The following is a 27,889-nucleotide window of genomic DNA, read 5'->3' as shown; positions in this document are numbered from 1 at the left end:
CCATGGGCACTACTGGCTGAAGTAAATGGATAAACCAAACCTTCCCATACCTGGTCACAAAAACAGCAGCATCCACAGGAGGGGTGTCATCCCTGGCACCAGGAACCTGGTTGTTACCAAGGTATTTTGCCCCACCATATTCTTCATTTTGCCACTGACAGAAGCTCTCCAGAGATCTCTCTCCATGATGCCCAATAGACAACTTTGCCTTTGAGGGAAAAAAAAAAGAGATAAAATAGGAGAAATATCAGCCACAGTCTTTAGATAAAGATCAGACCTCTCTGTAACAGTTAACTCCTGAGACTGCAGCTACAAGCAGACAGAGATTTACCAGGAAGGATAAATGAAAGGACTGAAATTCCTTTCACTCCCACAGCCCCTGTCCTTCCCTCCTTTAACGCTGCCTGGTGAAGTGTAACAGGCAACTCCTCCCAATTTGTGATCCTGAGGCCAGACCTGCCCTACATCCCCCTCCACCCTGTGGGAAACCACAGTGCAATTCCAGGAGCAGGGGAGAAAGGGGGTGGAACTCACAGGACGATTGTGAAGCAGGACTAGCTTGGTCACTCGAATGTTGACTTTAATTCCAAGGCTTTGATGCTGGAACATGTTGTACACCTGTCAGAAAGCAAAGAAAACATTCAGAGCATATTAGTAGCAATATCAACAGCTAGTAATAGTTGAAGAAACTAACTATGACTAAAGTTAGACATTTGTCCTTCTAAAAAGCTCCCCCCAAAAGGATTGTGCTACTACACTCAATAAAATAAAGATTTTTTAAGAGTTACTGTGGAAAGGAGAAAAATGTTTCAAAGGAACTCCACACATAAAGTCTCAGGAACGTGGACATACGTTATGAAGCATCCAACTAACATGGATCTTCAGCATTTAAATATCAGAGATATCTGAATGCAAGATGAAATAATGGTGTGTTTTAGACTTCAGGAAATAGAATGGAAAAGCAATTTCCCTCTGTTATTTTCATATCTTATATAAGAGAATAGTAATAAGGCAGCACATAATGACACAAGCCTCAGGAAATACAAAAATAGCACCGGAAACTACCTTACTACTTTCTCCAGATTTTGCATTCCAGCTCAGATACTTCACCTCATTTTTATAGGTTAGAATATAAGATCTTAATTGATGCCAGAATTTTATTCCACCCATTTCTCTGGGTACAAATGTTTTAACTAGACTGTATCAGAAAAGATGAGGGAAGGGATTATTTTTTAAAAAAAAAGGTGTAAAGTACTGCATAAAAGGCCTTGGGTGAATACTGTATTCTCTACTTAGTCAAAAAACCAAAATCAAGACCACTGAAGAGAGACTCCTGACAATTGGGAGGCAGGTTTGGCCCCAGGTAAGCAATATTCCTTCCTCACAGCTCTTCTGGCTGCAATCATCACCCAGGCTCAGCTAACTTCCTACAGCAAACCCGAGACACGAGTACATCTTGCACATTATGTTTTCAACGCTTGGTATTTTTCCTATGTGTGCAAATACTCAGGAATGTGCTCAGTGGAAGAGCACTCTGAAGCTCTCCAGTGTTTGGGGTTGGATTTAAGCACACACGTAAATGTTTCCTACAATTTAGGCACAGATTGCAAGACAGAGCTACTCAGTGTTTGACCCAGTGACCTTCAGCTGAGCACAATGAGCCATTTATCTTCCCTGGGGCTGCTGTACAAGTGCACACAAGGGCTGGCACTATTTGCTTAGCCTGGGGATGTGTTGGTAGAGCAGTTCAGGCCTCTCACTACAGACCTGGGGGGGATAAACTTGACACTTGCAGAGAAAAGCTCTGACAGATGACCCTTGTGTAAGTGGAGAGCTGGATGTTCAGCTGGGAGGATCACTGAGGGAATCAACCCCTGCTGCACCACTAGAGAGGCTGACAAACACTTCCCTGGGATGGACAGACAGACAGACTGATGGATGGATGTCTTCAGTTTGCCTCTAGCTCTGGTCATCCCATGAAATTCCCACTCATGAGATGAGGATAAGCAGCAATCAGGTCCTTATCAGTGAGGCTGGTGGATGCTGGTGCTTGGCTTCCCATCAGAGCAGACCCAGCCTCCAGACCTGGCACAGACCAAACACCACCCACTCCAAAAGATTGTTTTCCCTGGCAAAACTTGCACACCAAGCACCAGCTGCTGGGGAGTTCAGGATGTCATTTTGAAGGCTGTCAGCTCTTCCTCCTTTTTCTTGTGCTCTCTTTCCTAAGGATAATGCTGACTGCACTTGTATTCCCATCCATCAGTGATCTCAGAAGAGCTCAAGCAGCAGCAACTGGATACTATACCAAAAAAAAGGACACTATACCAAAAAAAAGTCACTGGGAGTGCAAGATGTTCCACTTTGCTTGTTTATTCAAGCTTTGTTTGCTTATTTTCTTAAATGAAACCCAAAGGAGCCACAGACTGATGACAGTTTGTGTTTCTTAGAAGGAACATTAACCTTTCCCTCTGAGAAGGAGATCACTTAACAGTCACAGGCAACACACACTTGACTTGGAGAAAACTTAATTTGCCAATTAAAATAATTTGTATACAGAAGAAAAGAGATAAATTCAAACAACACCTTCCCCTCACCTCATCTCTACTCCTGCATTCCTGACTCCTTGGAGAGCCATGCAGGATGATGGGGAATGGGAAGTGTTCATGCCCTGTAACAACTCTCTCTGCTGCTCCTTCCTCCTCACACTTTTTCTCTATTGCTGTGTGGATCCTCTCCACGGGCTGTAGTTCCTGTCAGGAGGAGCTGCTCCAGCACAGGCTGCTCTCCTCAGGTCACAGTGCTCTCCAGGGAACAGCCACCAGCCCCACCATGGTCTCCCCACAGGCTGGAGAGCAACCTCTGCTCCAGCATCTGGAGCTCCTCATCCTCCTGCTCTGACCTGGGTGCTCACGTGGATTTTTTCCCCACTTTTTTCCAGTATGCAGCCTTTCCCCCTTTTTTGAATATGTTTTCACAGAGGCAGCCCCAGCTCTCCTGACAGGCTCTGCTGGACCCTGTAGTGAGGTCTGGGACAATCTGTGCCCAGCATGGGGCAGCTCCAGGGCTCAGCCCCACTGCCAGCTGCACCCACACATTGTACTTTCAGTGGGAAACTTCTCTCAGATTATGGGCTTTAAAACTAGAAGGAATCCCAGGGAGAAGGCAAATAGACTTTTAAATGACTGGATAAAAAGAAACCCCATGAGCCTGATACAGCTCAGGCTGTTCACAGCCAGAGTTAAACCATAGGCTGTGCCCAAAGGATGCACCATCACAGACTCCAGCTGAATTTAAAATAAAAGAATTCAAATACATCATAGATTTTTCCTGCTAAGAATGGAATTCCACCATGGCAGCAACAACCTTCTGCCTTTCTCACCCAGCCAACAAGGAAACCAAATCCCACAGACTCAGCATGTCCAACATCACATCCCAGTGTCCATCAGCAGCACGTGCCAAGTGAGGTGGCTGGGATAACTGGTACCAGGGGATGAGGAATGGGATTTCCCATGCAGATGTTCTCAAGATTTCCTGCTGCACAGACAGAGAGATTGACTCACAGACACCTCCCTGCCCACTCCCAACACCGTGGGCCACCCTTCCTCAAGCCTGCAGTTGCATCACACCCTTCAGGCTGCTGTGACTACTTCCAGCAGGGGAAAAGTAAAAATATTTGGAGTGGTTTGGAACCTTTTAATAAAAGCAGGCAGCTGGGAAGAGAAGTGTCAGCTGCATGAAACCCTGCTGTGGAACCAAATGCAAAGGTTACTGGTTTAGGACACCACCAAAAGAGGCAGAAAGCAGCTTGGCTGGAAGAGAAATGGAGGTTCTGGACCACTGGGCTGAAAGGAAGGGATGGGAAAAGTGGTCAGTGTGACTGGAGTGCTGTGAGTGCCCTGCTGCAGGTGAACTTCTACACTTCTGTATTGACCTCTCTGTCAGGAGTCATCAAAAGTAGAGACTGAGCTCTGGAAACTGGAGATATGGCAAAGAACCACACAAAACAGACAGAAAAAAATGGAAGTGCCGTAGAACAAGAAGAAGAATAAAGCCTGTCTCTGGCATCTCCCTCCTCCATCTGCATTTGTCTGACAGAGCTTTACTGTACAGAATGCCCTAAAGAAAACAGAAAAGTTTGAAGGCTGGACCATCCTCCTCTGTTTGCATTCCTCCTGCCTTTCTTCCTCCTCACATCTCTGATATGGAAGGGGCAGAACAAATGCAGTTTTGGCATAAGCTGTCCAGGCCTGCCCCAGCACGCACACAGAAAACACAGACATAAGGAACTGGGCTGAGAGAGGAACTAAACTACATCACTTTAATTTTTTTTTTAATTCTCAAGAGCTTCCTCTGCAGGTGGACGGTGGGAGGGAGACGTGTGTGTTTCAGATGTTTTGGAGTTCAGAACAGCAACCCTGAGGGTAAACTGGCTTTTTTTTTCTTTTTTCTTCCCTAAACATTGCACTCAAGGAGCCTTCCCATTGCCTTGGCTGCTGGATGAGGTTTGGACAGCAGAAGTCTTAGTCAGGTTACTGAGGTTGTCTTTGTCTTGTTTTGAAAAGTGCTATAGGATTTCTAACACCCACCTAAAGCCAAGCTTTCAAATTACTCCTTTAAATATTATGAAAAAGAACATATTCATAGCTCTTTATAAGATACAGTTGACATAACTCTTTCTGCTGAGGCTGCTGGAGCGAAAAGAGAAATCTGTAGACAGTGATCAAACACTCAGATCCCTTTCCCTTATGTTCCCTTATGTCCTTGTTCCCCCCATGAAAATTCCAGAGCAGGGCAAGGGGGCTGATTATCAGTGGCACCTCTGGAGCCTTTATTTGCCAGCCCCCAAGAGCACAGAGATATAAATCCATCAATGCAATGCAAGCATGATAAAAATGATTTTATCTGCTTTTTTAACATTAAAAAACCCTCAGAGGGGAAATCCAAAATGAAAAACAATCTGTGGCGTGTAAAATTAGGCTTCAGAGAGTAAAACAGTATCATTCCTAAAGAACAACATAAGAATTTTCCCTCTTAATGACATCCAAAAGATCACTAACTTCAAGTTCCTGCTTGCTGCTGCAAAGAGCTTCCCCACTAATCGCATGGCTTAGCAACAGCTGCAGCAGAATGAACACACTGCACAAAATCACCCTCCATGCTGCACTCCCTGAGAAAAAGGCAAGCTCCAAACCAAGCCACAGTTGTAATTTATTCCAAAACCCCCAAAAAATGCACTTAGGGGAGAAAAAAAAAACCCCAAACCAACCCAACTCCTTTTTTTTTTAGGTCTTCAAACACATAGAAAGCAGCTGTTAAATGACTACATTGTGGTTTTGGGAATACAGAAATTCAGACATCTCTGTCCCTAAATGCTCAGAGGGTCAGTCTGGGTGGGATTTGGTTTGTAAAGTCAGCTCTGCACAACTGCAAGGAGCCAACATCCACAGCTCACTGTAGAGGCACTGACTGAAACCAGTCACTCCTCATCCTTAACAACACAACAGCCATGGACAGGACTTTCCAAAGGGTCTCATCCTGATTTATCATGTGCTCCTGAACCATCTGAATCAGTTCTCTCCAGAAAGCTGAAAACCTAAACCATGAAAAACAGACACAGCAGAGGCCACTGCAGCTCCTAGAATCTCCTTTTTCCTTTACCGGTCCTTCTTTCAGATGAAAACACAAGAGAAAACAAAAGCATAAAACTCCTGCAAAAAAGAACAGACCATCCATCCAAACAGCTCCACGTGGATGAAATGCAATGAGAAATTATAGCTGTCAGATGCAGACTAACAGAATGGGGGAGCAAAACAGGCATGTTCTTAAGCTTGTTCTACCACAAAGGCACTTGGGTTTGGAATTTAGAGGAAGTTCTAAACACTGGTGACTACAAAAGAAGGGATGAACAGGAGATTCAAGACAAAGGTAAGACAAAAACTGGAATGCAAACACTGCAACAAAGCTCAGTGACAAGGGAGTTTAACTTAGGAAAATAGATCAGCACCTATATTTAAGTAGGTGATTTTGCATTTCTACAGTTCTGCTGGTATCTCTGCCTGTCCATGTTGTTCCATTCCTCATGCCCACTCTCACTGCCTTGCAAAGGCTGCAGCTGTGCATGGTGGCATTTGACAACAACCTTACCACCTGTTCGGAAAATCCTGCTGAATCAAACACCTTGCCAGAAAACAAGACAAGATTTCTTTTTAGCAGTGGTACTTTGAAAAAGCCAACTTAAATCCCTAGAGCCGTGTTTGTTGTTGCTTATACATTACAGAGTGCATTAGGGGGAAATTCTTCCATGATCTTGGAAAAATCTGTCTTCAAATATTAGTTTAGTAAATGGAAGAGCCTGCAGCTCTACAGTGACATTCACAAAACCCAAGTTGTTTTAATGTGAGTCTATTCTCTGTTCAGGGGGATGGTCAGAACTATGGAACACCATTAAAAACACAGCATTTGCTACATGGAGTGCTACCTGTTATTTCTGGGTTCCAAAATGGGTTTGCTGTGCTTTTAGCTGTTATTCTAGAGGAGGGTGGTGGTTTTTTTTCTCTAAGATTCTCATTTACCAAGGGAGCAATAAACCCGTATTTTGTAATGCTGACTTTTTTCCCCTTCAGAAATTCTTGTAACATAAATAGATATTATATACTTTAAGGCAGATCACTTTATTTAAAATGTCTATAAATATAAAATGCATTAATAAGACCTCTTAATGCTTGTTTTGTGGTTTGACAGTAAACGTAATGGCTTACAGAGAGGAGTTAATATACCCCTGACCAGTAATGTTCTATTTGCTTAAATGCAAGCATCCAAGCCAAAATTAACATTCTGGTTTCTTTTAGAGGCAGCCTGCCATCCTGCAGCATAGCTGAATAAGCACTGCCTAATATCATGGGGCAAATCCTGTCCCCCAGCTAACAGTCACCCAAGGCTGACAGGGAGGCAGGAAACAAAGATCCCAAGCAGTCAAGAGCTTGGCTAAGGCCTTCCCAAACCACATGATTCTCTCTCTGAAATATATTTTTCTGAATTATTCTTCAACTTCTTTTCCTGGCATTAAGGTCAGCTTTCATTACACAAATGTACCATTGAAATTCCCTTTGATTTCCCTGAATTTCACCTTGGTTTATCATCTTAGAATAAAGGATTTATGCAATGATGCCATCTATGTGTTTGCCTATTATTATTCCTCACTATCTTTCAGTCTTGCCAGTCACTCACAAGCAGTTTCCTTCAGAGGTCTGAAAAATGTTCCTGAGAGCGTGGGAATGTAGGTGGCCAAGGGAGAGACTCTTCCATTGCCCCTCTGAAGGCTGAAAAGCTGAAACATGAATTCAAATCCTATCAGACATGAGAAAAAACTCACATGAGTGAGACCCCAGGAGCAATGACTTAACAGTGGGAAGCATTTCAGCTGGACTTTGCACCTGAGGAGATGTCACATGGATGTGCTCCTCATCCAAGAGTCCTCCTCCATGTGCTCTCTCCAGTGTCTAATAAAGGGGTGAGCTCACACTACAGCATCAGAACCGAGCTTAAAAGCCCATCAGCCTAATCCATTGGAAACTAAGCTTCAATATTTGCTTAATAAATGGGTTTAGAGAACCCAGCCCATCTATCAGCACCTCCCCACACATATATTTCCACACCTGGCAAGCTGATGTGGCTGGGATGTTCTGCAGTACCTCAGCCTGGACAGACAGCAAAATTCAAAGATCCACAGACATCTTTGTTTAAGACTTGGTCCATCAGTGTGCCCATCCCTAACAAGGCTGAAAAATCCCTTCACAGCTGAAAAAGCTACACAACATAAAGATCCACAATGGCTACACTGAAATAATTGACCTATTGGCATGAGGATCATCAAAAGTAACTGCAGAGCCCCAGTGGAGCCCCATGAAGTGATAACTGTCAGAGCACACTGGAAGGCAAAATAAAAGGTAGAGGAAGGGACATAGAAAAGCAGCTCGTTAATGGAAAAGACTAATCAAACTCCTTACTCAATCAGCAAAGAAAAACAAATCAGCATCTCCCTCCAGGAGAGCTCCCTCACACCAGTGCTTGATGAAGGAACACTAGAGCTCTTAGAAAGCTGTTGTTCCATAGCTGGTTTATGCTGAGCATCCATCTCCTCACTGGGAAGCATGACCAGGCAATTACTGTTCAGAACTGTTATTTTTCCCCAAACCAATTTGCTGCTCATGAACACCAACAGAAGCACAGTGAGGAGAATGAGTTGTTCCTGGATATTACAATAGCATGGGCAAAGGAATATGAGCTTCCTCCAAGACCTTCTTGTGTAAATGCCTCTGGAAGGACCCCTGCAGCCTCTGAGCAGAGTTTTCCATGTCCACATCTAATTTAGCCATTACCTCCTTAATGGCACTGCCAGCAGTGAGCAGTCCCTGTGGGAGGCTTTGTGTTCCCTTATCAGCTGAGACAGAAGGCTCCACTGCAAGGACAGCTCACAAATTAACACACACACTTCACATGAGCCTGCAGTTTCAAAGGGTTCCCCTCACTCCTGACAGATTCCCTGCAGGACTTCTAGAATGCTTCTAAAGCCCACCTCCATCAACAACTCATAGGTATAATCAGTATGACCACTTCATGAAGTCCCAGAGGTGTTGGGGTGAAAAGAGGGAGCTCAGCTGGCAGCTGGGTGGTAAGTTTGCCACATGTTCTACATCAGGGGAAGCAGCCATTTTCATTGTGCAAAAATCAGAGATAAAAATAATTTTGGACTTAAAGCCAGATTTTCTGCTGGAAATCAATATGACTGCTACCTTGAACTGCCTAGAACAATGACCCATATCTCCTGTGAAACAGGCGTGTCATGGACATCCTTAGGAACTCAAGAAACATCACATCAGACAAGACCATCTATCCACTGTGGATTACCCTCCTCCAAAATAAACCACAGCAGCACCAAAAACCTGCTAGAAAACACCACTCCAGAACAATTATTTCCCCTAAGTGAAAACTTGCCATTTCAGTTTTTAAAAGGAGTTTTTATTGTGATGCCCACAGGCAAATGCCAGGAATCACACAAATGGAAAAGAGGCACACAACACAAGAAAACCAAGACCTTTCCTCATACCTGAAGGTCAAAACAGTTCCGCTGTCAGATAAGCCAACTTCAGCCTACCCCAGGTATGACCTGTTCCCTCTTGTTTCTTCTGTTGAGAGTGAAGTGTCTACTCACCATATTCATGACTGTGAGGATGAACCTCTGGGCAGCCTCTGCTCCGTGGTATTGCACCATGTCAGCATCTGCCACCACCAGGGTCTCCACTGTGTACTCGTTGGTGAGGCGAATCGCGTTCCTCCTCTCCCGCCAGTCACTGGTGGACTTCACTTTCTTTTGTCTCTTCTTTTCTGAAAGGTCAAAATACCTTCTAAGGCTGGCAGATTGTAATAAAACACTCTCACCCTTTTCAACAAACATTCTCATGCGTGTTCAGGTTGTAATAACCTATAATTAAAGTGTTCTTGGCTGGTTCCATTGCAGGTACATCTGTGCCTCTGGGTGCAGAGGCCAGGAGATGATGTGCAAAGAGGGAAGAGGATGGGAGAAGTTAAAGAAAAAAGTAAAAGATTAACTAATTCAAACCAAGAGGTCATGCTCTTACAAAAAAAGTCAGAAATTGGAAAAACTGTGTGTGAAAGGAGTAACACTATAATGGAACAACAGCTAATTAAGGAGAAGTCTGTTGAAGAAAACTCTAGGATGAGAAACCATGCCTTGGGATGCAATGTGCACTCTACACTCTGCAGGCTCTCCAGGGGAGTTGGGAGATATTCCTGGGGTCAATATTTCCATCAGTTACATTCTGCCTGGCTACCAGCATTACTGGAGCAATGCAACAGAACATAAGATAGTCTCAAAATCTTCAAATTAAGTCAGACTGTTTTGGAACACTCATTACTGGCCAACTGCAGAAGTTTCTGGCTGAAACCCAGAAGCGCAGAAGGTCAGGCCAGATATGACCTTCTCAGGCTTTCTCTGCTCATTTATTGCTGTTGGCCTGAGCAGCAGCACCAGCAGCTGGTGGCCACCTAGGAGCAGAGCTCACGAGCCTCTTTCTTGGGGCTGTGACCCAAACCCAGGGGACTCCCTGCACCAGCTGATTTATGAGCTTCAGTTACAAGGACCTGTAGCAAGGGCATATTTTACAGCCTAGAAAGTGAAGCAGTGGTCAAGCTACAGTTGATACAAAAAATTAAACCACAGAAGGTAAACTTTCCTTCTTCCCAACTAAAGGACTGATGTATTAATAATTTGTCTTCTTCTAAGCTGAAAGGTGAAATGTGTTTCACAGGCAAAGCAGCTGAGGCATGACCCAAGGAGAAATTAAGTTCAGATATGAAACTGAACCTGCTTGCTTCACTGCAGCCACAAAAAAATGTGTTCATGCTTTCAGTTGTAAAATGAAAGAGAAGCAAATGAAGTCATTAAAACCAATTTATTTTTGAAACAAAATACAAACTGCCTAGATCCACTGAAATTATCTCTGCCTACTGTTCAGCCTGTGATACACTCCAGATAAGACACTGTTATTAATGCTGATTTTTTCCTGTGGAAAAGGGAACAGAACACAAGTCCTGAAAGAGCACAAACACGACATTCAGTGCAAAACTGACATGGGACAGACCCTAATGGATGTTCAGGCAGGTCCCTCTTATGTCACACAACATGTGCTGCTCATTTCCCAGAGCAGAGAATCACTTTTTAATTTTCTCTAGATTTAACCTGAGACCCTTTCTGAGCAAAGCTGCAGCCAGGGCTGAGCTGGTGTTCACTGATCCTGATTTTCCACAGCCTCTTTACCAGCTCCCTTACATAATTCAAACTGAATTTCCCTTCTTTCCCAGAGCATCAGTTTCCCCTGACTGACTCTCCTACATTCAGGGTGACAAACTCCATCAGCTCCAAGCCCCTCAAAGCCCACCTGAAATGGACTTCCTGCCTTCACCCATTCATGCATTTTCTGCCTTGTCAATATGCACATTTCACACATCCTTCCCATCTCCTCATTCCCAGGTTTCTTGCAGTCATCCAGCACAGCTCTGCACATGCTTTTCTGCCCAAGGCATCAACTGTCAACACTTGGTACATATTTTAAACTGAGAAAACAACCATGAGATTTGATTTGATTTTTTTTTTTTTAAGAGAGTTTGGAAATATCCCCCTGGGTCTAAAGAGACAGACAGGAGTCTGGGGACAAGAAAAAAAATTAAAATGTGGGGTGATCATAAGTAATGGAAGCTACATGCCAGCAGCAAAGATGAAAATAACCAAATTTCAAGGCCTGCTTTCACGTGGGCTTCAGGACAGCTACAGAAAATGGCACAATCATGACAAAGCTGCCCCACAGCAGGGGATCTCTGTAATAAAAATAAAATAAATGAGATTGACTACACAAATGAAGTATTGACTACACAAGAAAGAAGGAAAGATGGATGCACCTTTGATTTGCCAACTATGAGATAGAGATGACTTTACCAAACTTCTGTGGAACACCTCATGTGTTTGTATGTTGTTCTATTAATTTCATTCCATTCATCACCCATCCCTCCCTCTGCCAAGCTACATCTTCTTTAGCTTCAGGTCCTCAAGGTTATCATTTAAATACTAGGGAGAAATCAAAGAAAAGAGAAGAAAGGGTGAATTATTTCAGCAAGAACATTGACATTTTGGGTCTTGTTGCTGTTAATCAGAACCTTCCTGGAAACAGCAGCACTTCCCCATCAAATTCTTATTTTGGCAATTCCCTAGTAAGTTTTTTGATGTTATATAAATCTCTTACCTACCAAGAAGTTGAAATTATGGGGAGCTAAGCCTAGATTCAACTAAGTCTGAGCCTCACATTGAATGAGATGTGTAAAAACGTTTAAGTGGAAAAAAAATTGGAGATCTCTAGGTTTTCACTTAAAAGTCTCTTTTTTAGTGGAAAAGAAGACACTTGTGTCAGAGGAGGAACCCACTCTGCTAGACTGGAGCTTGTACTCCAGGGAGAAGAGGTCATGCCATGGTCATTTGCCAGTGTGGTCCCTCCTCCAGAGGCAGATGAAGGAATTGGCACCTCTTTGCAGCTGAACAAAACTCTGCAAGGTGTGACTTTTGGAGAGCAGCAGCCTAAAGGGACTCCTGGCAAGTGGCTGGGCAGCCTCGGTTCACACACAGCCTCTGCCTGTGGACTGGCTGCTTTCCACCATGGGGTTGGGATTAGAGGATGTGTGTGGAAAACCACCACCCCACAGGCTGCTGGAAACGCAGCCAGAGCGACCTGATGAGGAGGATCTGGGCTCTTGCTCTTCCCCTCACCCTCACACTGTCCAAGTGCAAATTTACCTGCACTTAAAACAGACACCAGGGCTTGAGGGAACCCACAAAGAGCTCAGGAGTCACTGCAAAACCCCCCAAAACACGCACAGCAACACCAGCAACTTAGAAAAGGAGAGGCAGTGTGGGTGTCCCTTTTCCTTTTCAAGTTTGTAGTTGCTCCATAGGGTAAATTATTTTATCCTCTCTGTCCACTTTCACAGTGGTCTCTCTTTGCATCCTCCTGCCTACAACAAATGCAATTTTGCAGCACAACCAAGCACATGGAGAAAACAAGGCATTTGCACGCAGGAACCATCACAAAGAGAAAGGAAATGCACATATCCTATATCACAGAAGTTTGATGAAGAAAAAGATCCAAAACCAACAGGAAAAGTCCTTATTAAGTACATTTGCAGCTCATACCTGAAGTGAGTCAATTTCATGGAGGTATCCAAAAAATAAAAATACTCCATCTCTAGAGCCCCACTTCAGAAACAAGCCAGCACAGAGAAGTCTCATTCCTGCCCTGCAAGATTTATGGACCATGGGCAGAGAATCCCTCCATGAGTACATGAAACCCCGAACTAAAATAAACATCAGCCATTAAAACAAGGATTAAATGCTTGGTGGATTCTTTATTTGAACAAACTGATGTTACAAATTTTGTGGTGCAGATGTTAAGTGTTAGTGTGAAGGCATAAGAAGCCATAAACCATGGGCAGGAGCTGTCAGAGGAGTTTACATTGCAGGGAGCACACAGCACATGATTTTAGGAGTCAGGTGCTCCCTGCTTAAGAGGTCAGAGAATTTCATATGAAATATGAGCTGAAACAGTCAATCTACAACACAGCACGTACATGCTGCAGGTGACTGAGCACAAGGGACATTACTCTTTGGCCACTCTCTCTGACAGTGTGTTACACAGCCTATCTGGCCCAAAATACCACAAAATCCAGGGCTGTGAGGTGAAGGGAGAAGGGTGATACACCTCCAGATCATCAGCATAAAATGGCTGTATGTTGCACAAGGTCATTTGGTGGCTTTTATTTTTACCCTTCCCTGGCTCATCACCTACAAAGCCCCATGATCATATCACATCCTGCAGTCCTTGAAATCTTCCTCAGAATGGAAAGAACCAGAGTCCCCACTGTGATCAGAAGCACAACAAGGCTCTTCTGAGGCCTCTGCAGAAAACTCCTTACGTTCAGTGCTTTTTATGGCAACTCAACAGATGTGCAATTCCAGAGCAAACGCCCCAAATGACCTTTTCCTATTACACACCAAAAGCACTGTCTAGCACTGTCTGGCTTTTGGCAGATTCTTGCTGTAAGTGCAGAGTCCTTTCCTGTTCCTCCTACCTCCCTTCCAACTGTATTTCCCAGATTCATCTGAAAAGAAACCTCTTCTCCTACAGCCTTCCACTATTTTTTTCCTGCCTAATCTTTCCCTTTGTAATTTTAGCTACCTCATTCTTGTTAAACCTACTGACAGTTTCTGGATGCTGTTCAACAAAAGCCACAAATAAAAGTTAAACTGCAGAGTCCTTTCTGCAAAGCCAGATTTCTCTTTAGAAGCTCTTTCCTATTGCTGCCTTAAAAATCCTCTCCAGCTCTCCCTCAGGAGCCCTTTGCTCCCTTCCCTCTTCCCATGACCCTTTCAACATCTCCATATACCCTTGATGGAGAGCAAGCTCTGTTTTACCATGTTCTGTTACTTCAGCAACATGAGGAGAGGGTATCCAAGTGGGGCAAACAGCTAAAATTAATTCTCACTAAGCCCCGGGAGTTTCCAGAGAACCTCTGACTGGTACTCACATTAGGCAGGTTTTATTAGCTTCACCTAAAAATAAAAATCATCACCTCTCCCAAGCAAAACAGAAAGAAAAGGGAGATCCTGCACACAAACCAAGCCTAGAAATTAAAGAAAGGAAGTCCTTGAGGTATATGCTTACTACTTAACCTAAAACCATATGTCAATGCTGAATTATCAGAGGGACAGGATGTCACAAAATTTCCCTACTACCAGCAGCAGGATAGAAACACCTCAAAAAGGGGACTAATTCCAGACATGGAGACATGGAGCCCCCTTCACCTCTGTCAGGAGGCAGCACAAGAACTGCCCATGTGCCCTGGCCTATTATACCTCACCCAAAACCTGGGAATTTCAGATTTGCCACAGCCAGCTGATGCCAGTGGGTTGCCTGAAGTTCAGGAATTACAAATGATTGCTCACCAAAAGAACACCTAATTACAGCCTGAGATCTGTCCTCTCATTTTTAATGCCCTGTCCTACAAAACTGCATCTCCAATTTCTCTCTGACTGGAAGGGCAGACAAAACCATGCATCAACTGCTAGGAAAAATTATTGCACAGCAGAATGATCCATTATCTCCTAATGCACCTTCCAAAAATGGTTTTGTTTTGCTTTGGGGTTTTTTTGTTTATTTTTTTTTCCAAACAGCCACTTTCATACCAAATCACAAGTTCATGAGTATTTCTCTGGCACAGCAGCAAACAAGAACTTGAGACAGAAGTCATGAACTCTGAGCTGCATCTCAAAACACCACGGAGATTTTACTGCAAGGATTGTTATCCAAGTTAGTCTGTGGCTTGGACACATCAGTTAAAACCTTATTCTTCTGCAAAACAAACTCAGTCATCAACACAACACATCAGGACTTTGTTTTAATGGCAGGTCAGTGAGACAGGACAGGATAAACACTGATTTCTGCTCAATGGTTCCATTTGTCACCAGGATTTCAAAGATTCCCACCTCCTGGACTATGTGCACTCATCTCCCATGAAAAGGACACTTTCCTTGTGGCATACCAAGGACTCATGACAGATAAATAAGACAATTTAGTGGTAGAGGAGCAGGCATGGCTTGAGCAATGGACAGTGATAACATGGAAGAAACAAAAACACCTAAAAGATGAGCAATGTACCTCTGTCCAGGAACCACCTCTCTGCTTTTCTAGCCAGAATGACCATGGAAATATCCATGAACATCCTGAGACAAGACAGTGGACAATGACAAGTGAGCTCATCACCACCTGCCAGGATGGACTTCATTGGGTTTTAATGGAAACCAGCACCCAGGTCATTAATAACCAGGCAAAGGAGCAGCACAGCTGCTCTAGAAGGGGAAGAAATCCACCCATTATGTGTATTTCCACTTCCTTTTTGTGCCTCTTTTTCACCTTCACAGCAGAGGAAGAAGTCCCTCATGCTCCTCATGATCCACACTGAGGGAATCATCCAGAACAGACCTGCAGTAAAACCTCACTTGCCACATGTGATGGAAAAGGACACTTCTGACTGTCAGACTGCTCCAGGAGGCTGCTGTTTATCAGCCATGAGGAAACAATCACAGGCTTGCAGGGAAAACCCAGACTCCCCATTTGGAAGACCAGGGACCTGGAAAAACCAAGGGATTTATCCACAGAAGTGAGACACACTCCCATGGGTAAAGTGCTGAGTTCCTGACACAGGGAATCCTTCTGTGCTTGCAAACACTTAATCACATTACATCTTCTGTGGAGCCCATTGTTGAAATCCTGCTTTAATTCTCCAACAGCTGCTTCCTAATATGGACTAATACAGGTTGCATTACATCTCTCTATTTTTAGTGCACATGTTTTTGGCCATAACAACTGCTCTTTCAGGCCAAGTCAAACCTGCAGAGAAAACACAGCTAAGAGACAATGATTAAAGATGGGGAAATGCAACCTAGCAGTAACATGTGTTTAAGATTTATACCTGTTCAGGGAAAGCATTCCCCACATTTGATACCTGCACACCAGCACTTACTTAAATTATTACCAGCTTTGATAAATTGTTAAAACAGGTTGCAAAGTAACTATGCAGAGAAGTAACACATTGTTATTTTGTGAATTAAAACATTGATCTTCCTGTTAATTTCACTCTATGTGCAGCACATTTGCATTAAAGGAAAACTGGTTCATTTAAACTGACAAAAGGGTTTAAAGCAAACCCACATTTAAGAGTAATTTATGAGCTCTATATCATAAACATGAAATAACAACCTTCCCTCCAAAGACAAGCTGCTCTCTCTCATGCTCCTGGACTGTATTTTATATCAAATCCTTTCTATGTAAGAAGACTTTAATACATCACTGGAGACTTTTGGAAAAGTTATAACAGAACTTACTTTTCCCAAAGAAACAGAAAGTTTTATGACATGGTTAGAGGAGATTCCTATGCTTTCACAACATGGTTTCTGTCTTGAACCTTGATATTTTCTCAAAATCAGGAAAAACTAAAACATTTTTCCTATCCACACACTCTGGTGGCAAAGAAAACATGCAAAATACGTGTCCAGATCTCAGTAAATAGTTAAACTACTGTTATTCCATGATAGTTAACACAAATAATCCATTTACTGCAGCTGAGGTTGTGGTGGATATTGTCACATGGAAACAGCTTTATTTTATGTCACAAGGTCCCAGAGACAGGGCAATGAAAGAAGCCCTATCTCAGAGCACTGCAAAAATCATGTAGGATGTACTAAAAGAGATCTTTCTGTCCTGCCTGGCTCTTCTGCAGGGAAATTCTTACTTATAGGTACTACAACCTACAAACAAAACTCCCTTTGACTCCACTCTCTCCGCAGCAAAAACACTTCTCCAGGACCTTTGACAAGAAAGTTGTCAGAGCTGCTCTTTCAAATAAGAGCAGGGTGTGACAGGAGGTTTACACAGATGCTGCCCAGTGTCCAGAGATGAGAAGTGTTTCACATCACTGGTGTGAAGCTATTTCCCATCTTCCTCACGACTCCATGCTTCAGAGCAAGTGAAACCCAACCTTCCCTTCCTTCTCCCTCACTGCATGTGCACCTGGAAACCTTTTAATAGGTTTTCTGTTTGCCTCACAGGGGCTCATGTTCATGCCTGAGCAGAAATGTGCATTGTGACTTGAACTCTTTCTCTTGCTGGATGACAGGTGATAAAAATAAAACATACTCACATATCATATGACTAACAATAGCACCTGGGCCATGCTGATGGGATCCCTCCTTTGCTGCTGAAGCACTTTGGAATTTAAACAAAGGAATTAAAACATCAGCCCTGGGATTTTTTTTAACCCATTAGTAGACACTTACAGGTTCAAATCTCAAGGATCCAGTCATGCAAAACCTTAAGTACTTTCCCATTCTTGACTACAGCCAGATTAATCCTCTTATACAGATTATTCCAGGAGAAATTTGGCTCCCACAAAGTTCTCCTGCAGACCTAAAAATAATTTTGAGTGCTGCAGGACATGTTACACCACTTAGACTAAAGGAGTTGTTTTAGAGATTTTAACCACCACTTATCAAACCAGCCTGATGGCATTACCTGGCCCCAAGCCACCTTCCCTCTCCCAAGGCTGGGGTCTGCAGGGAGAGCACCACATTTCTGTGGGGAACACATGAGCAATGCCCTTGGAAAGCTGTGCTCTCTATCCCCTCAGTAGCACTTCTTGATTAAGTTCATTTTGCTTTCTTAAAGTGCTTTCCTGCTCCTCCTCCAAATACTCACACAAGTCATTACATCATCCAGCATCTTTGTTTTACAAGTAATTAAGTTAATGTATCACAGGAAATTTGCCACTGAGCAATTTAGCCCTGTTTAAATTTTTATGACATGACCAATAGTTAACATGAAAAATTCATCCTCTGATGCTTTGTATTTTAATTCCCAAATAACCCCAGATTATGCCAGCTACCACTGAATTACAAATTTTTAAGAAGAAAATACAAGAGGTGATTCTTGTGTATTTAGACAATATAAGAACAGCAGTAAAGGACTGGAAAATGCCCAGGCATGGCAGTTCTGTGCCCTTGAAAAACACTCATTTTACATTGTATTTACACAGACCCATATTTTTCTGTCTATGTCGTTCCACAATACAGGGTTTGTATCTAAAATGTCTGGCATAGGAATATTCCCATGTATTTACAACCTCCAATCTTTCCTGCCAAGTTTTAGCCTGGCTGAGCCAAATTTTGAGCCAGTGGAAAACAACCTCTAGTACAAACCTGACCAGCCCATGTTGGTGAGCACCACTGCAAAGAGACCTTTTCCCAGGAGAAACTCTGGAAGAACACCCCTAGGTGATCACTTCCACACAGTTTCATTAGGAATGGACCTTTTGTGTGTCAGACAGGATTAATTTTTTCGTTTCTAAACTCCTTGTGCACGAAAGTTAATCCAAAGCAGACAGGAGTCAATTAGGTCGTTAACGCGCTAAGTCTATTAACAGCCACGACTTACATTTCTCTCCCTCAACAACGACAAACATTCAGGCTCTGCCTTGAAGTGGCAAAGCCCATGAGCAATTGAATTATTTTATGACAGCAGTGGCTGCTTGTAGGAGCAGCTCTGCCAGGGGCTTGGCTCCCTGCTTAGCACAGCAGAAGGAATCAGCACCCAAGGGATGGGAATTTTGATCCCAAATGGAACAGTGGGTCAGGAGCCTTCAGGAAGCAGTAGGTGCCACTGGAAATACATTTTTTTCAGTGTCTTTTAGAATTTTCATAGTCACTCAACTCCTCTTTCCCTTTGTAATCCCATGTAATTAATTACCCAATGTCTCCCCAGTTTCCTTCCTTTAGTCCCTCTTCTCAGGGAGGGAGTTTCAGTTCTGCCAAGGACAGGGAGCATCCAGCTCCTAGACAGAAGGTCAAAAGGTTCAGTGGCAAAAGGATGAAGCTAATTTCCTGCACTGATTTTGGTTCAATTCAAGCTTTTAACTAATGGCTGTTTTATTTTACAGTGTAAGAATTCTGAAATGCATTCTCTGTGACCACAGGGCTGCAGCACCTACGGAACTTGGCTGGGAAATCAGAGTGGTGCTGAATTCTCTGAAAAGAGACATAAGGGATCTGTAACTGTAACCAGATCCAAGATTTCATTCTCAGAGAATCAGAAAGAAGATTGGCTTAGTCTGAACCCCTGAGAATGATAAACCTGCTGAACTATTAAGAGCTCAGCTCCACACAGGAGAAAATAAAGGCCTTTGGCTGCAGGATTTACCAGCAGCAGTGCCAGTGAGGACACAGCTCAGGAGCAGGCACAGGTTGTTCTGCTGGTTCATAGGCCTGGTTAAACACAAAAACTGAGATGCAAAGCCTTACAGGTAAACTTTAGATTCCTGGCTGCCTATTCCAGTGAGTTCCTTCAGGCCTCTTCCACTGCTGTTCCCCCAAGAAAGCTTTTTGTGCCTCCTGTTGCTGCCACATCCTTCCAAGTCCAACAGCAGCCCTTGTCCCAGTGAGTCTCGTTCCTGTACTCCCAAAATCTCCCAGTCCTATTCCCCACTGTGCCCCCTGGCAGCCCAGCAGCAGAACTCACTGCTCCATTCATGCAATCCATCCAGGAGAAGGCAGACACTGGAATATTGTGTAGTGGGGCAGGAGAGGAATGAAAGGAACAGAAAACACAGGGACACTGCAACCTAATGAAGAGATTTCACAATGTTCATAAAAAATACTCCCTATGCAACCCACCCAGAGAGAATTCCAGAAAGGAGAAAATTCAATTGGCTCCAATGAAGCCAAAAAATAGACCAGTTTATACCAGCTGGCAATTTGACTGTGTGGCTTTAAGAGTGGGAGAAGAGAGGATACCATCAACGAACAGAGTTAGCTATTTTCTCTTGATAAATGATAGCAAATTGTAATGTAACATATAACAGCTGTTTTATCAGATAGAGCTTAAGTTTGCTAAGTCAAACACCAGACAGAAAAAGCAGAATCAAGCTCCTAGTAAAAAAAAAAAAAAATCACCTTGCTGAAATACATCTGGTAGTTCCAAATGCACATAAGCCCTTACAAAAGCAATTAAAAACCATAAAATAATACAAAGTCTGCCCAGTTGACCCTGATACACTGTTATCACGTGCTCTGCTAGACAGAAGTAAGAATGATGGCATGAGAAGCTGGAAAAGAAAGCAGATGGTTTTGAAGAGAAACTGTGCATCTCTTCTATCTCCGGATATCTCCTCATCCTGTTACAAGCTGGATCCCTGCAGTTGGACTCCACAGATGATACTTCTGATTAAAGCATATCAAAGCAGCTGAAGTGAGATGTTTTCCACATTCTGAAATCTGAGGATGACCATTCTAACCCTGCCTGTTCAGCACAACTCCAGTGGGAAGGCAAGATGGAAAAGCCCCCCTCACCACTGACTTCACTCAAAAAAACTTGGACCTTTGCTAAAAACCCAGTGAATATCTTCCTGAGCAGTGGTCACACTGCAAGGTTAAAGCAGAGTTTATCATCTCACAAACTGAATGCTACAGCATGTGCCCTGACAATTTTATATCTGTGATGTGACTCCTGCCTGAAGCAGCAGCAGGATTCACTCACCCTTGCCATCCTTCCCCAGCTCCAGCTGCAATTCCCACAGGAATTGCAAAATACCAACATAATTGCATCCCCATGGCTGCTCTCTGGAGCCACTCCAAGCTCACCTGCTACAACCTTGCAGTGCTCCTCAGCACCATGTGGCTTGCTGGGATTGCCGGGTCTGGTGGATCTTCTCCTCCTGATGAAATGTTCCTTGCCACTGAACGAGGTCTCAGATGCATTCACAGGTTGGATCAGCAGCTGCTCTGATCCAAGCTGGATGTAGCCAACCTGTCCACAAAACAGAACAAAAAACCCCCATCAGTTTGGTATCCAAACCTTGCTTATTAACCCAGCCTGAGGCCAGGCCATTTCACTGCAATCATTATCTGCAGCATGAGGAAATGATGTGATTATGGTCATGTTCAGCCTGTGTAATACAGACTAAAGAACTTAATCTACTTCTCTTATTTATTTTTTATATCACTGAGCACTATTTAGAAACAATGCACTGTACATGTACAAAGGAAAGGTGAGAGTTCTTGTCAACACCTTTGCTTTCCCTTCTTTCTCTCTCTCCAGACACAGCCCCACAAATACGTGTGTTTTATGAGATGCTCAGCTCACATGAGGACAAATAAATCCTGTTAACAGAAATCCCTTCAAAATCACCTTTCCTACTGCCAGGACTGCCCTGCTATTAAATGACATTTACTATTTCAGAGAGCTCAGAGGTGACACAGCCGGCACACAGGAGGCCCCTGTGTGTACCACCCTTACAGGCAACAGTGAGCTGATGCAAGTGTGACTTGCAGAGCCACACATTTTTTTTGGGACCAAATACTTCTTCCTGACTACATTAACAGCCACATAGCCAGCACTGCTCTCCCTGCAAGCCACGGGTTGGGTTTCAGAGGTGAAGTCAGGAATGGACTGTTGCACTGTCCCAGCTACAGGATTTTCCACCATCCCTGGAAGAAGTGACACAAGGAAGGCAAAGACCCTGCCTAAATAACTCCACAGGGTCCAGGTCAGAGCACTAAATCCCTGCCTTGCTTGCACCAAGTCCAGACCTTACACCAGGGCTGGCAAGAACACCTCTGGAAGCCAGCTTCTGCCCCAGGAGAGCCCTCCTCTGCTCACAACCCAGAGCTTTTAAGGTTCTTTTATGCTTTTTCCACTCCTTTTCTGGCATGAAAAGAAGAGAGTGAAAGCAAAGTTATCACCTTAAAACTTAACAAAGCCTCCAGGTTTAGTAATCAACACTGAGGTTGTAACACTTTGCACAAAGTGAGTATTTACAACGAGGGGTTCCTACTTTTCATTGTACTAATCCAGTGATTATTTATATTGCAATTAAAAGTCTCAAGACACAGCTCTGCCATGTACAGCTCCCCTTGAGAGAACTCTCTAGGTCTGATTTAACTGCTGTTAACAACAGAAGGGCTCATCCAGCCTGCCAGGATTGTGCCTGTGGTGCACCTGAGAGCTGAAGGTGCTTCCAGAGAGGTCCAACACCCATCCCACTCATAAAAAGAGAGAGCAGAGTTTTTTGGTTCCCCCCTCCCCACATTCTGTGCCAGCCAGGCAACTCTCCAAAGAAATGCTCTGCATGTACATGCAAAGGCTGTATGTTCAACAGCTGACTGTACTAATATGATTTATAATATACATTACATACATACTGTATATTGTACATTTCCACACCTCCCTGCCAAATTCAGTCCTCACGTACACCCAGGAAATCCCTTTGGCCCAGTATTTCCAGCAAGAGGAATTTCTGCTAGCAGAAATGAGAGCTCTCCTCCTTTGACAGCCACACGGACTGAACAGCATTCAGGGGGAACCAGGGTCTCTCAGAAAGGGTCACTGATTTCCAAAGAGCGCTGGGACAAAAATAAAACTGTAAAAGTTGGTGTCTCCGCTGGCCATGGCTGTAAAGCACAGCAGAGACAATCAATTCTCTGTCTCTGAGGAGACAAGAGACACCTCTTTGGGGGCCTTCCAAAAGAGACCTTGCTCCTGGGACAAGGGCATTGCTTAAGGATAAAATGCCTTGGCACTTCTCAGAAGGGCTTCCATTTACACAGAAAACCTGACATTATTTCTTGGCCCTACAGAATGCTCACCAGTTCGTAAGACCCACTCTTGGAGTCGCCAAAGGGTTGCCTTTTCATTAAATCACAACTTGGGCTTTGTCAGAATTGCTTCAGAGACAGCAAAAGCTCCAGTGGCTTGTTCTTCCAGCCTCCTTTATGATGTTCTCCACTACTTCCCCTCCTTGTTCCAATCTTCCAGCTGGGAGGTAACCCCAGCCCCCTTTTTTAATATAGGTTTTAATTATTTAGAAGAAGGGCTGTAAATCTGGTGCCATGGTACTAAAAGCCACACCAGAGCTCCTGACAGACTGCCAACCATTTCAGTTGGTGCCAAAAATATGTAAGAAGAAGTTCAGTTTCATCACCACCCGACATTATCCCCACTTTCTGGCATCAAGAGTGAAAATAATTTAAACCATTGGAAAAGACTTATGTTTCACATTTGCTTTGGAATTGTGAAACCTATGGAGGGAAAGAGCCATGAGTCTTCACCCTGGAACACATTGGGAAGCATCTCAAGCTCAGTCTGACAAGGCAAGTAGAGTTTCAAGCAGGAAGGATTTGGAGGGTCAGGCCTGTGAAGTATTCCTAGGGAGTAAAAAATTTACTCAGACTTGCCAGCTGGGTTCAAAAGAGTCCCCAAACCTGCTGGCCTGCAGGAGATCTTTTGGACATGGTAACTTGAAGAGTATTATCATTATTTTGCTTTTTCCATAAGAAATGCATTCCTCATTTGCATCCCTCAAATCTTCCAGATCCTGTCCTGTGCTAATCCCAGCATGGAACATCAGAGATCAGCACTGGACAAAGGCTCTGTGCTTTCTGCTCTCATCTGTACAAGTTCAGGGAGTGCAGAAGGCTTTGGATTTTGACAATAAGGAAGTTAAACAGAAGACCATATAACTCTTGGAGCTACTTTTCCCACATCTCTGGAAATCATTCCAATTAAATTAAATGCTTTGGATCTGCCAATTCACATTTGCTTAGGGAGATGCATATCAAAAGCTGGGATACTCCCTCCCATCCTTCTCTCTCTGTGGGAGCCCAGGACCTGCTGCTGTGCCAGATCCTGGGATTGCTGAACGTTGGGAAAAGCAGCTGCTGCCCAGCCCCACCATCCCAGAGATACAGAAGGCATCAGGAGGCCAGAAATTCAGAGGAGTGTAGAGTTCATCAGCATCTGCATTAAGAATCCAGCCTGGATTTCACAGTTGGTATAGCCAGACCACGTAGCTGACAGAATCCTGCAGCTCTGCTAACAGGAAAGGCTGGAATTATTTCTGCCTCCAAAGCCAGGCAAACTGACAAGTTGATTAAAACAAACAATAATCCACACTTCCCACTACAGCCCCACTCACCACTGCGCTTAACAGTGGCACAATCTTTCACATGAAGGATATTTCATAGCCTTCCTTTAGAAATCAGCTCAACATTGCTCACCACCAAAACATTCCCACACGCTCTTATCCAGAGTTTCACACACAGTGGTCACTGCAGTAACCTGCTCACTCTCTGATCTACTCTTGTACTACCAGTAGTTCACTCCTCTGCTACACATCATCTTCCAGTGGAGCTTTTCTTGGGCTAAATGACAGCAGGGAAAGGAGGAAGGTCCTCTCACAATGTCACTGAAATGACAGTGAAATGAAATTTACAGTGGTAAAACAGCCTCTGTATGACCCTGTCCTGCCTCCTTGGCTTCACTGCTCTGTCCCTGTGCCCTGGTAGTGCTGGTAGAGTTACAGCAGCTCCAGGCTTGCTCAGAACAGGGATCCAAATGCTCAGTGCTCTCTGCACATGGTTCTCGACCTTCCCACATGTTAATACTCTCCAACAGTTACACTGTTTTTCCAGCCCTTTTTATTTTCACAACATCTTTGAAGGAGATCTGTGAAATGCTGAATCTTTAACAGATTTTTCTCTTGCTCCTAAGTGTTCATTAGTTACATACATACGAACATGCTGAAAAGAGAACAGATTTAAACATCTGACAAATTCCATCCCCTTCTCAATTTCTCAACTGTTACACTGTAAATCGTTGTTTAACCATTTCCTCAAAGTTAAAAGGAAGTTAATGTTTAAAGTGAAGAACAAAACAACCCACAAATACAGTTTAATAAACTTCATGTGGGTTTTAGTCCTGTCCTTATTAACCATGTGTCAGCTTTGGTTGGTTGTTATTTAAAAGTGCAATTCAAGCAAATTGAAAAGGAGAGCTTTAAGTCAAGTCTTGTCCCAGAGTCATTTCACGTTTACACTCAGTTCTGAGAGCAGACCATACCCAGGAATATCTGCCCTGTCCTCCAAGTCTGCTAAACAAGGAAACCCCAACATATTCTCCCTCTTGTCCACTGTGGAAGAGGAAGGAAAACCCCAGCACAAGGAAACCCAGCACGGTAATTTTAAGAGGTTTAACTTTTCAGCTCATGGCCCAGCTATGGATGAATGCCAAACAGCTCTTCTCCCAGACAGAAGAGTTCAGTGGAGCTGAAGGTTTCCTCGGGGGAAATTGTATCATCTTTTAATCCCCACACGGCTGCTCTGCCCTGCTCCCACAGCAGCAGAGGCTCCGGAGTCACCTGAAGGGCAGCACCGCCCTGGTGCACACAGCAAACTCCTCATGGGCCAGGCAAGGAGCTCACTGAGCTGCAGCATCTGCTCTGAACCAGGCATCACCTCCCTCTGCAGGGAATGAAGGAAGGCAAACTCCTCCAGAGGGACAATTCACCAGTCTAAGGTACCTAAGGCACAGGATGAACCATCAGGGAAGTGCTCTTCTTTATCACTCACTCAACCCTGGACAACCAGACAGGCTTAAAACTGACAGACTGTGGCCTCTTCTGCATCCTTGACCCTCTTTTTCCCAAGGACAGAGCAGATTCACTGTTTTACCAGGAGTCACTGCTCATTCCCTGGAGGCTGCAGTCCAACCTACTCAGTTCTCTTTGCCCTGACTGCCCTTCCAGACACGATCCAAACCCACACTGACACATCCAGGTCCTGCAAGGCACTCACACCCACCTGGAAACCTGGGGGACTTCAGGGACCTTAGAACAAGAAATCCAGAAAGATGCTCTCATCATCTGTCCTTGTCTACATCTACACCCTCACAAAGTTTGTGGATGGTCCCAACAGAACAGGGCACACCAGAATGAAGAGCCACCATTCAGAAATATTTTAGCAAGCTGGAAAATTTGTCCACCAGGAGTTGCAGGAAGTTTAACAAATGCAAATGTACATGAAGCTTGGAAGGAAAGAAGCCATCTTCCTCTGTGAGTAGACTGTATTGAGACATTACTACTAAATATTTAGAGTTTCCCAACTTCCAGCATGCATTTCTTAAGGTGTAGTTTCAATTAGTCTATTCCACCCTACAAACAGAAAAATCACTGTTCTCATTCCATGAACCCTTGCAATGGGCATCATCCACTTCCACTGATTTAGTCTGCACTAGGAAGTCCAAAGGTGACAAAACTGGTGTGTGAAAATGTTAAATGAACTAGCCTGAACAGGAGGGAGGCACAAACTCTTCTCTTAGCTCAACTAAGAAAGACAATTCACTTTAATTAGAGACAAGTCAAAGAGCAATTCTGACCCCAAAATCAAAGATCCTGCATTTTATAATGGAAGAGAAGTTATTTAGAATCAAACCCCAGCCTCTAAATGCCTCCCAGTGATTTTCATCTTTCAGATACAGTTTCCTGAACACAGTTTCTAAGTTCATTTCTAAGTCAAAATCTAATCCTTATTTTAACACAGACTCACGACCCTCTTAAAACTGTAACTATTTCCAAAATACAGGTACAAGAACTATGAAAAGCCTACACCTGTTGTAAGGGGCTGAGACTGCAGTCCAGCACTTCAGCATATGAAAATGACCCTACTATGGCATTACAAAACTGCCACTTTTCAAAAAGTAAAATTCCTGTACTGGCTGCTGCCTTTGTTGGTGCCAGGGGCTGCAGAGCTGCCTGTGTGTGCCCTGCACCAGGGAAGGACAGCACAGCCCTGAGCTGTGGCCAGAATCCAAGTGTTGGCACAAGGGCACTCCCCAGAGGACAGCGCTGCCAAGGGGAAGGCAGCAGCAGTTTCCAGGAACACGGTGCCTCTTGCCTTTGCTGAATTCCCCAGTTGTCAAGAAGAACAGGAGGGTTGGAGCATCCTCACATGAGGTATTTTAGCTGTGTCTGAATCATGAGACCTTGGGTACAGCAGTCCTTAACTCACTGCGACCTCACACAGCTCCAAGAGCAAGGCCACCCTTCCCAAAGCAGGAAACTACAGCAGCCACACACTGGTTAACAGAGCATCTGCGAGCAGAGCTTAAAAACTACACCCCAACCTTCAGATGCCACACTGGGAATCTGATATCATCACCAGGAAGCAATTGCTCAGTCTGGCTGCAGCTCAGTTTTCATGCCACTGTGTCAGGGATTTTGTTTTCACTAGAACTCCACTTGCCCTGATCATTTTATATCACTTTTGGTATGATTTATGGCATGGCTGAGAATATGATTACAGCAAAGTCTGATCCAGCTGGAGATCAGGACACAGTATTACTGCCCACTCTACTTCTTAGCAACCAGCTTTTCTGAATGACATGTCCTGAGCACAGAGCTCAAGTCCAGTGAGCACTCCCATGCTGGAGTTTGCAGGAAACCTCCCACTGCAGCACCAGACCTGCTCAGAAGACAAATGCCAGGACAAACAGGCTGCAAGGTTTCCATTACCAAGGTCTTTCTTCTAGCCCAGCAGGTCTGGCTCATGTCCCACCTGTGAAGCTGCTGAGGGTAAAGTCTTATTCTTTCTGCATTGCTCAAGGAAGCCATGGGAAAATAAAAATTAAAAAAAAAAAAAAAAAAAAAAAAAAAAAAAAAAAAAAAAAAAAAAAAAAAAAAAAAAAAAAAAAAAAAAAAAAAAGAAAAATAAAAAAAAGAGGTGGTCTTAGCATTTTAAATGGCCAGACTAGAAGGCAAAAAATTTGGGCTCTAGAGTCACCTGCTCTCAATTCAACTAATGACAGATTAAAGACTTCCTAGACAATTTGGGGCAAACTTTTGATTCCTCTGATTGCAGAAGACATCTTACCACTAAATTGCACAG

At 43.8% G+C, this 27,889-nt stretch overlaps 1 protein-coding gene across 2 annotated transcripts in view; it reads right to left on the bottom strand.

The window, feature by feature from the left end:
• Nucleotides 1-27,889, bottom strand: part of ADAMTS17 (ADAM metallopeptidase with thrombospondin type 1 motif 17) — a 156,142-nt gene that overhangs the window by 125,178 nt on the left and 3,075 nt on the right. For both annotated transcript variants that reach the window (XM_085070355.1, XM_085070356.1), the window contains exons 3-6: nucleotides 20,813-20,978; nucleotides 9,215-9,387; nucleotides 535-618; nucleotides 51-208 (exon numbers count right to left, since the gene is read on the bottom strand). In XM_085070355.1, the coding sequence (XP_084926481.1) occupies nucleotides 51-208; nucleotides 535-618; nucleotides 9,215-9,387; nucleotides 20,813-20,978 (581 nt within the window). The remainder of the gene's footprint in view (nucleotides 1-50; nucleotides 209-534; nucleotides 619-9,214; nucleotides 9,388-20,812; nucleotides 20,979-27,889) is intronic.

The sequence above is a fragment of the Lichenostomus cassidix genome, chromosome 10 (genome assembly GCF_008360975.1).
Source record: "Lichenostomus cassidix isolate B80296 chromosome 10, HeHo_3.0, whole genome shotgun sequence".
Classification (NCBI taxonomy): Eukaryota; Metazoa; Chordata; class Aves; order Passeriformes; family Meliphagidae; genus Lichenostomus; species Lichenostomus cassidix.
This window is presented reverse-complemented; position numbering and strand designations above follow the sequence as displayed.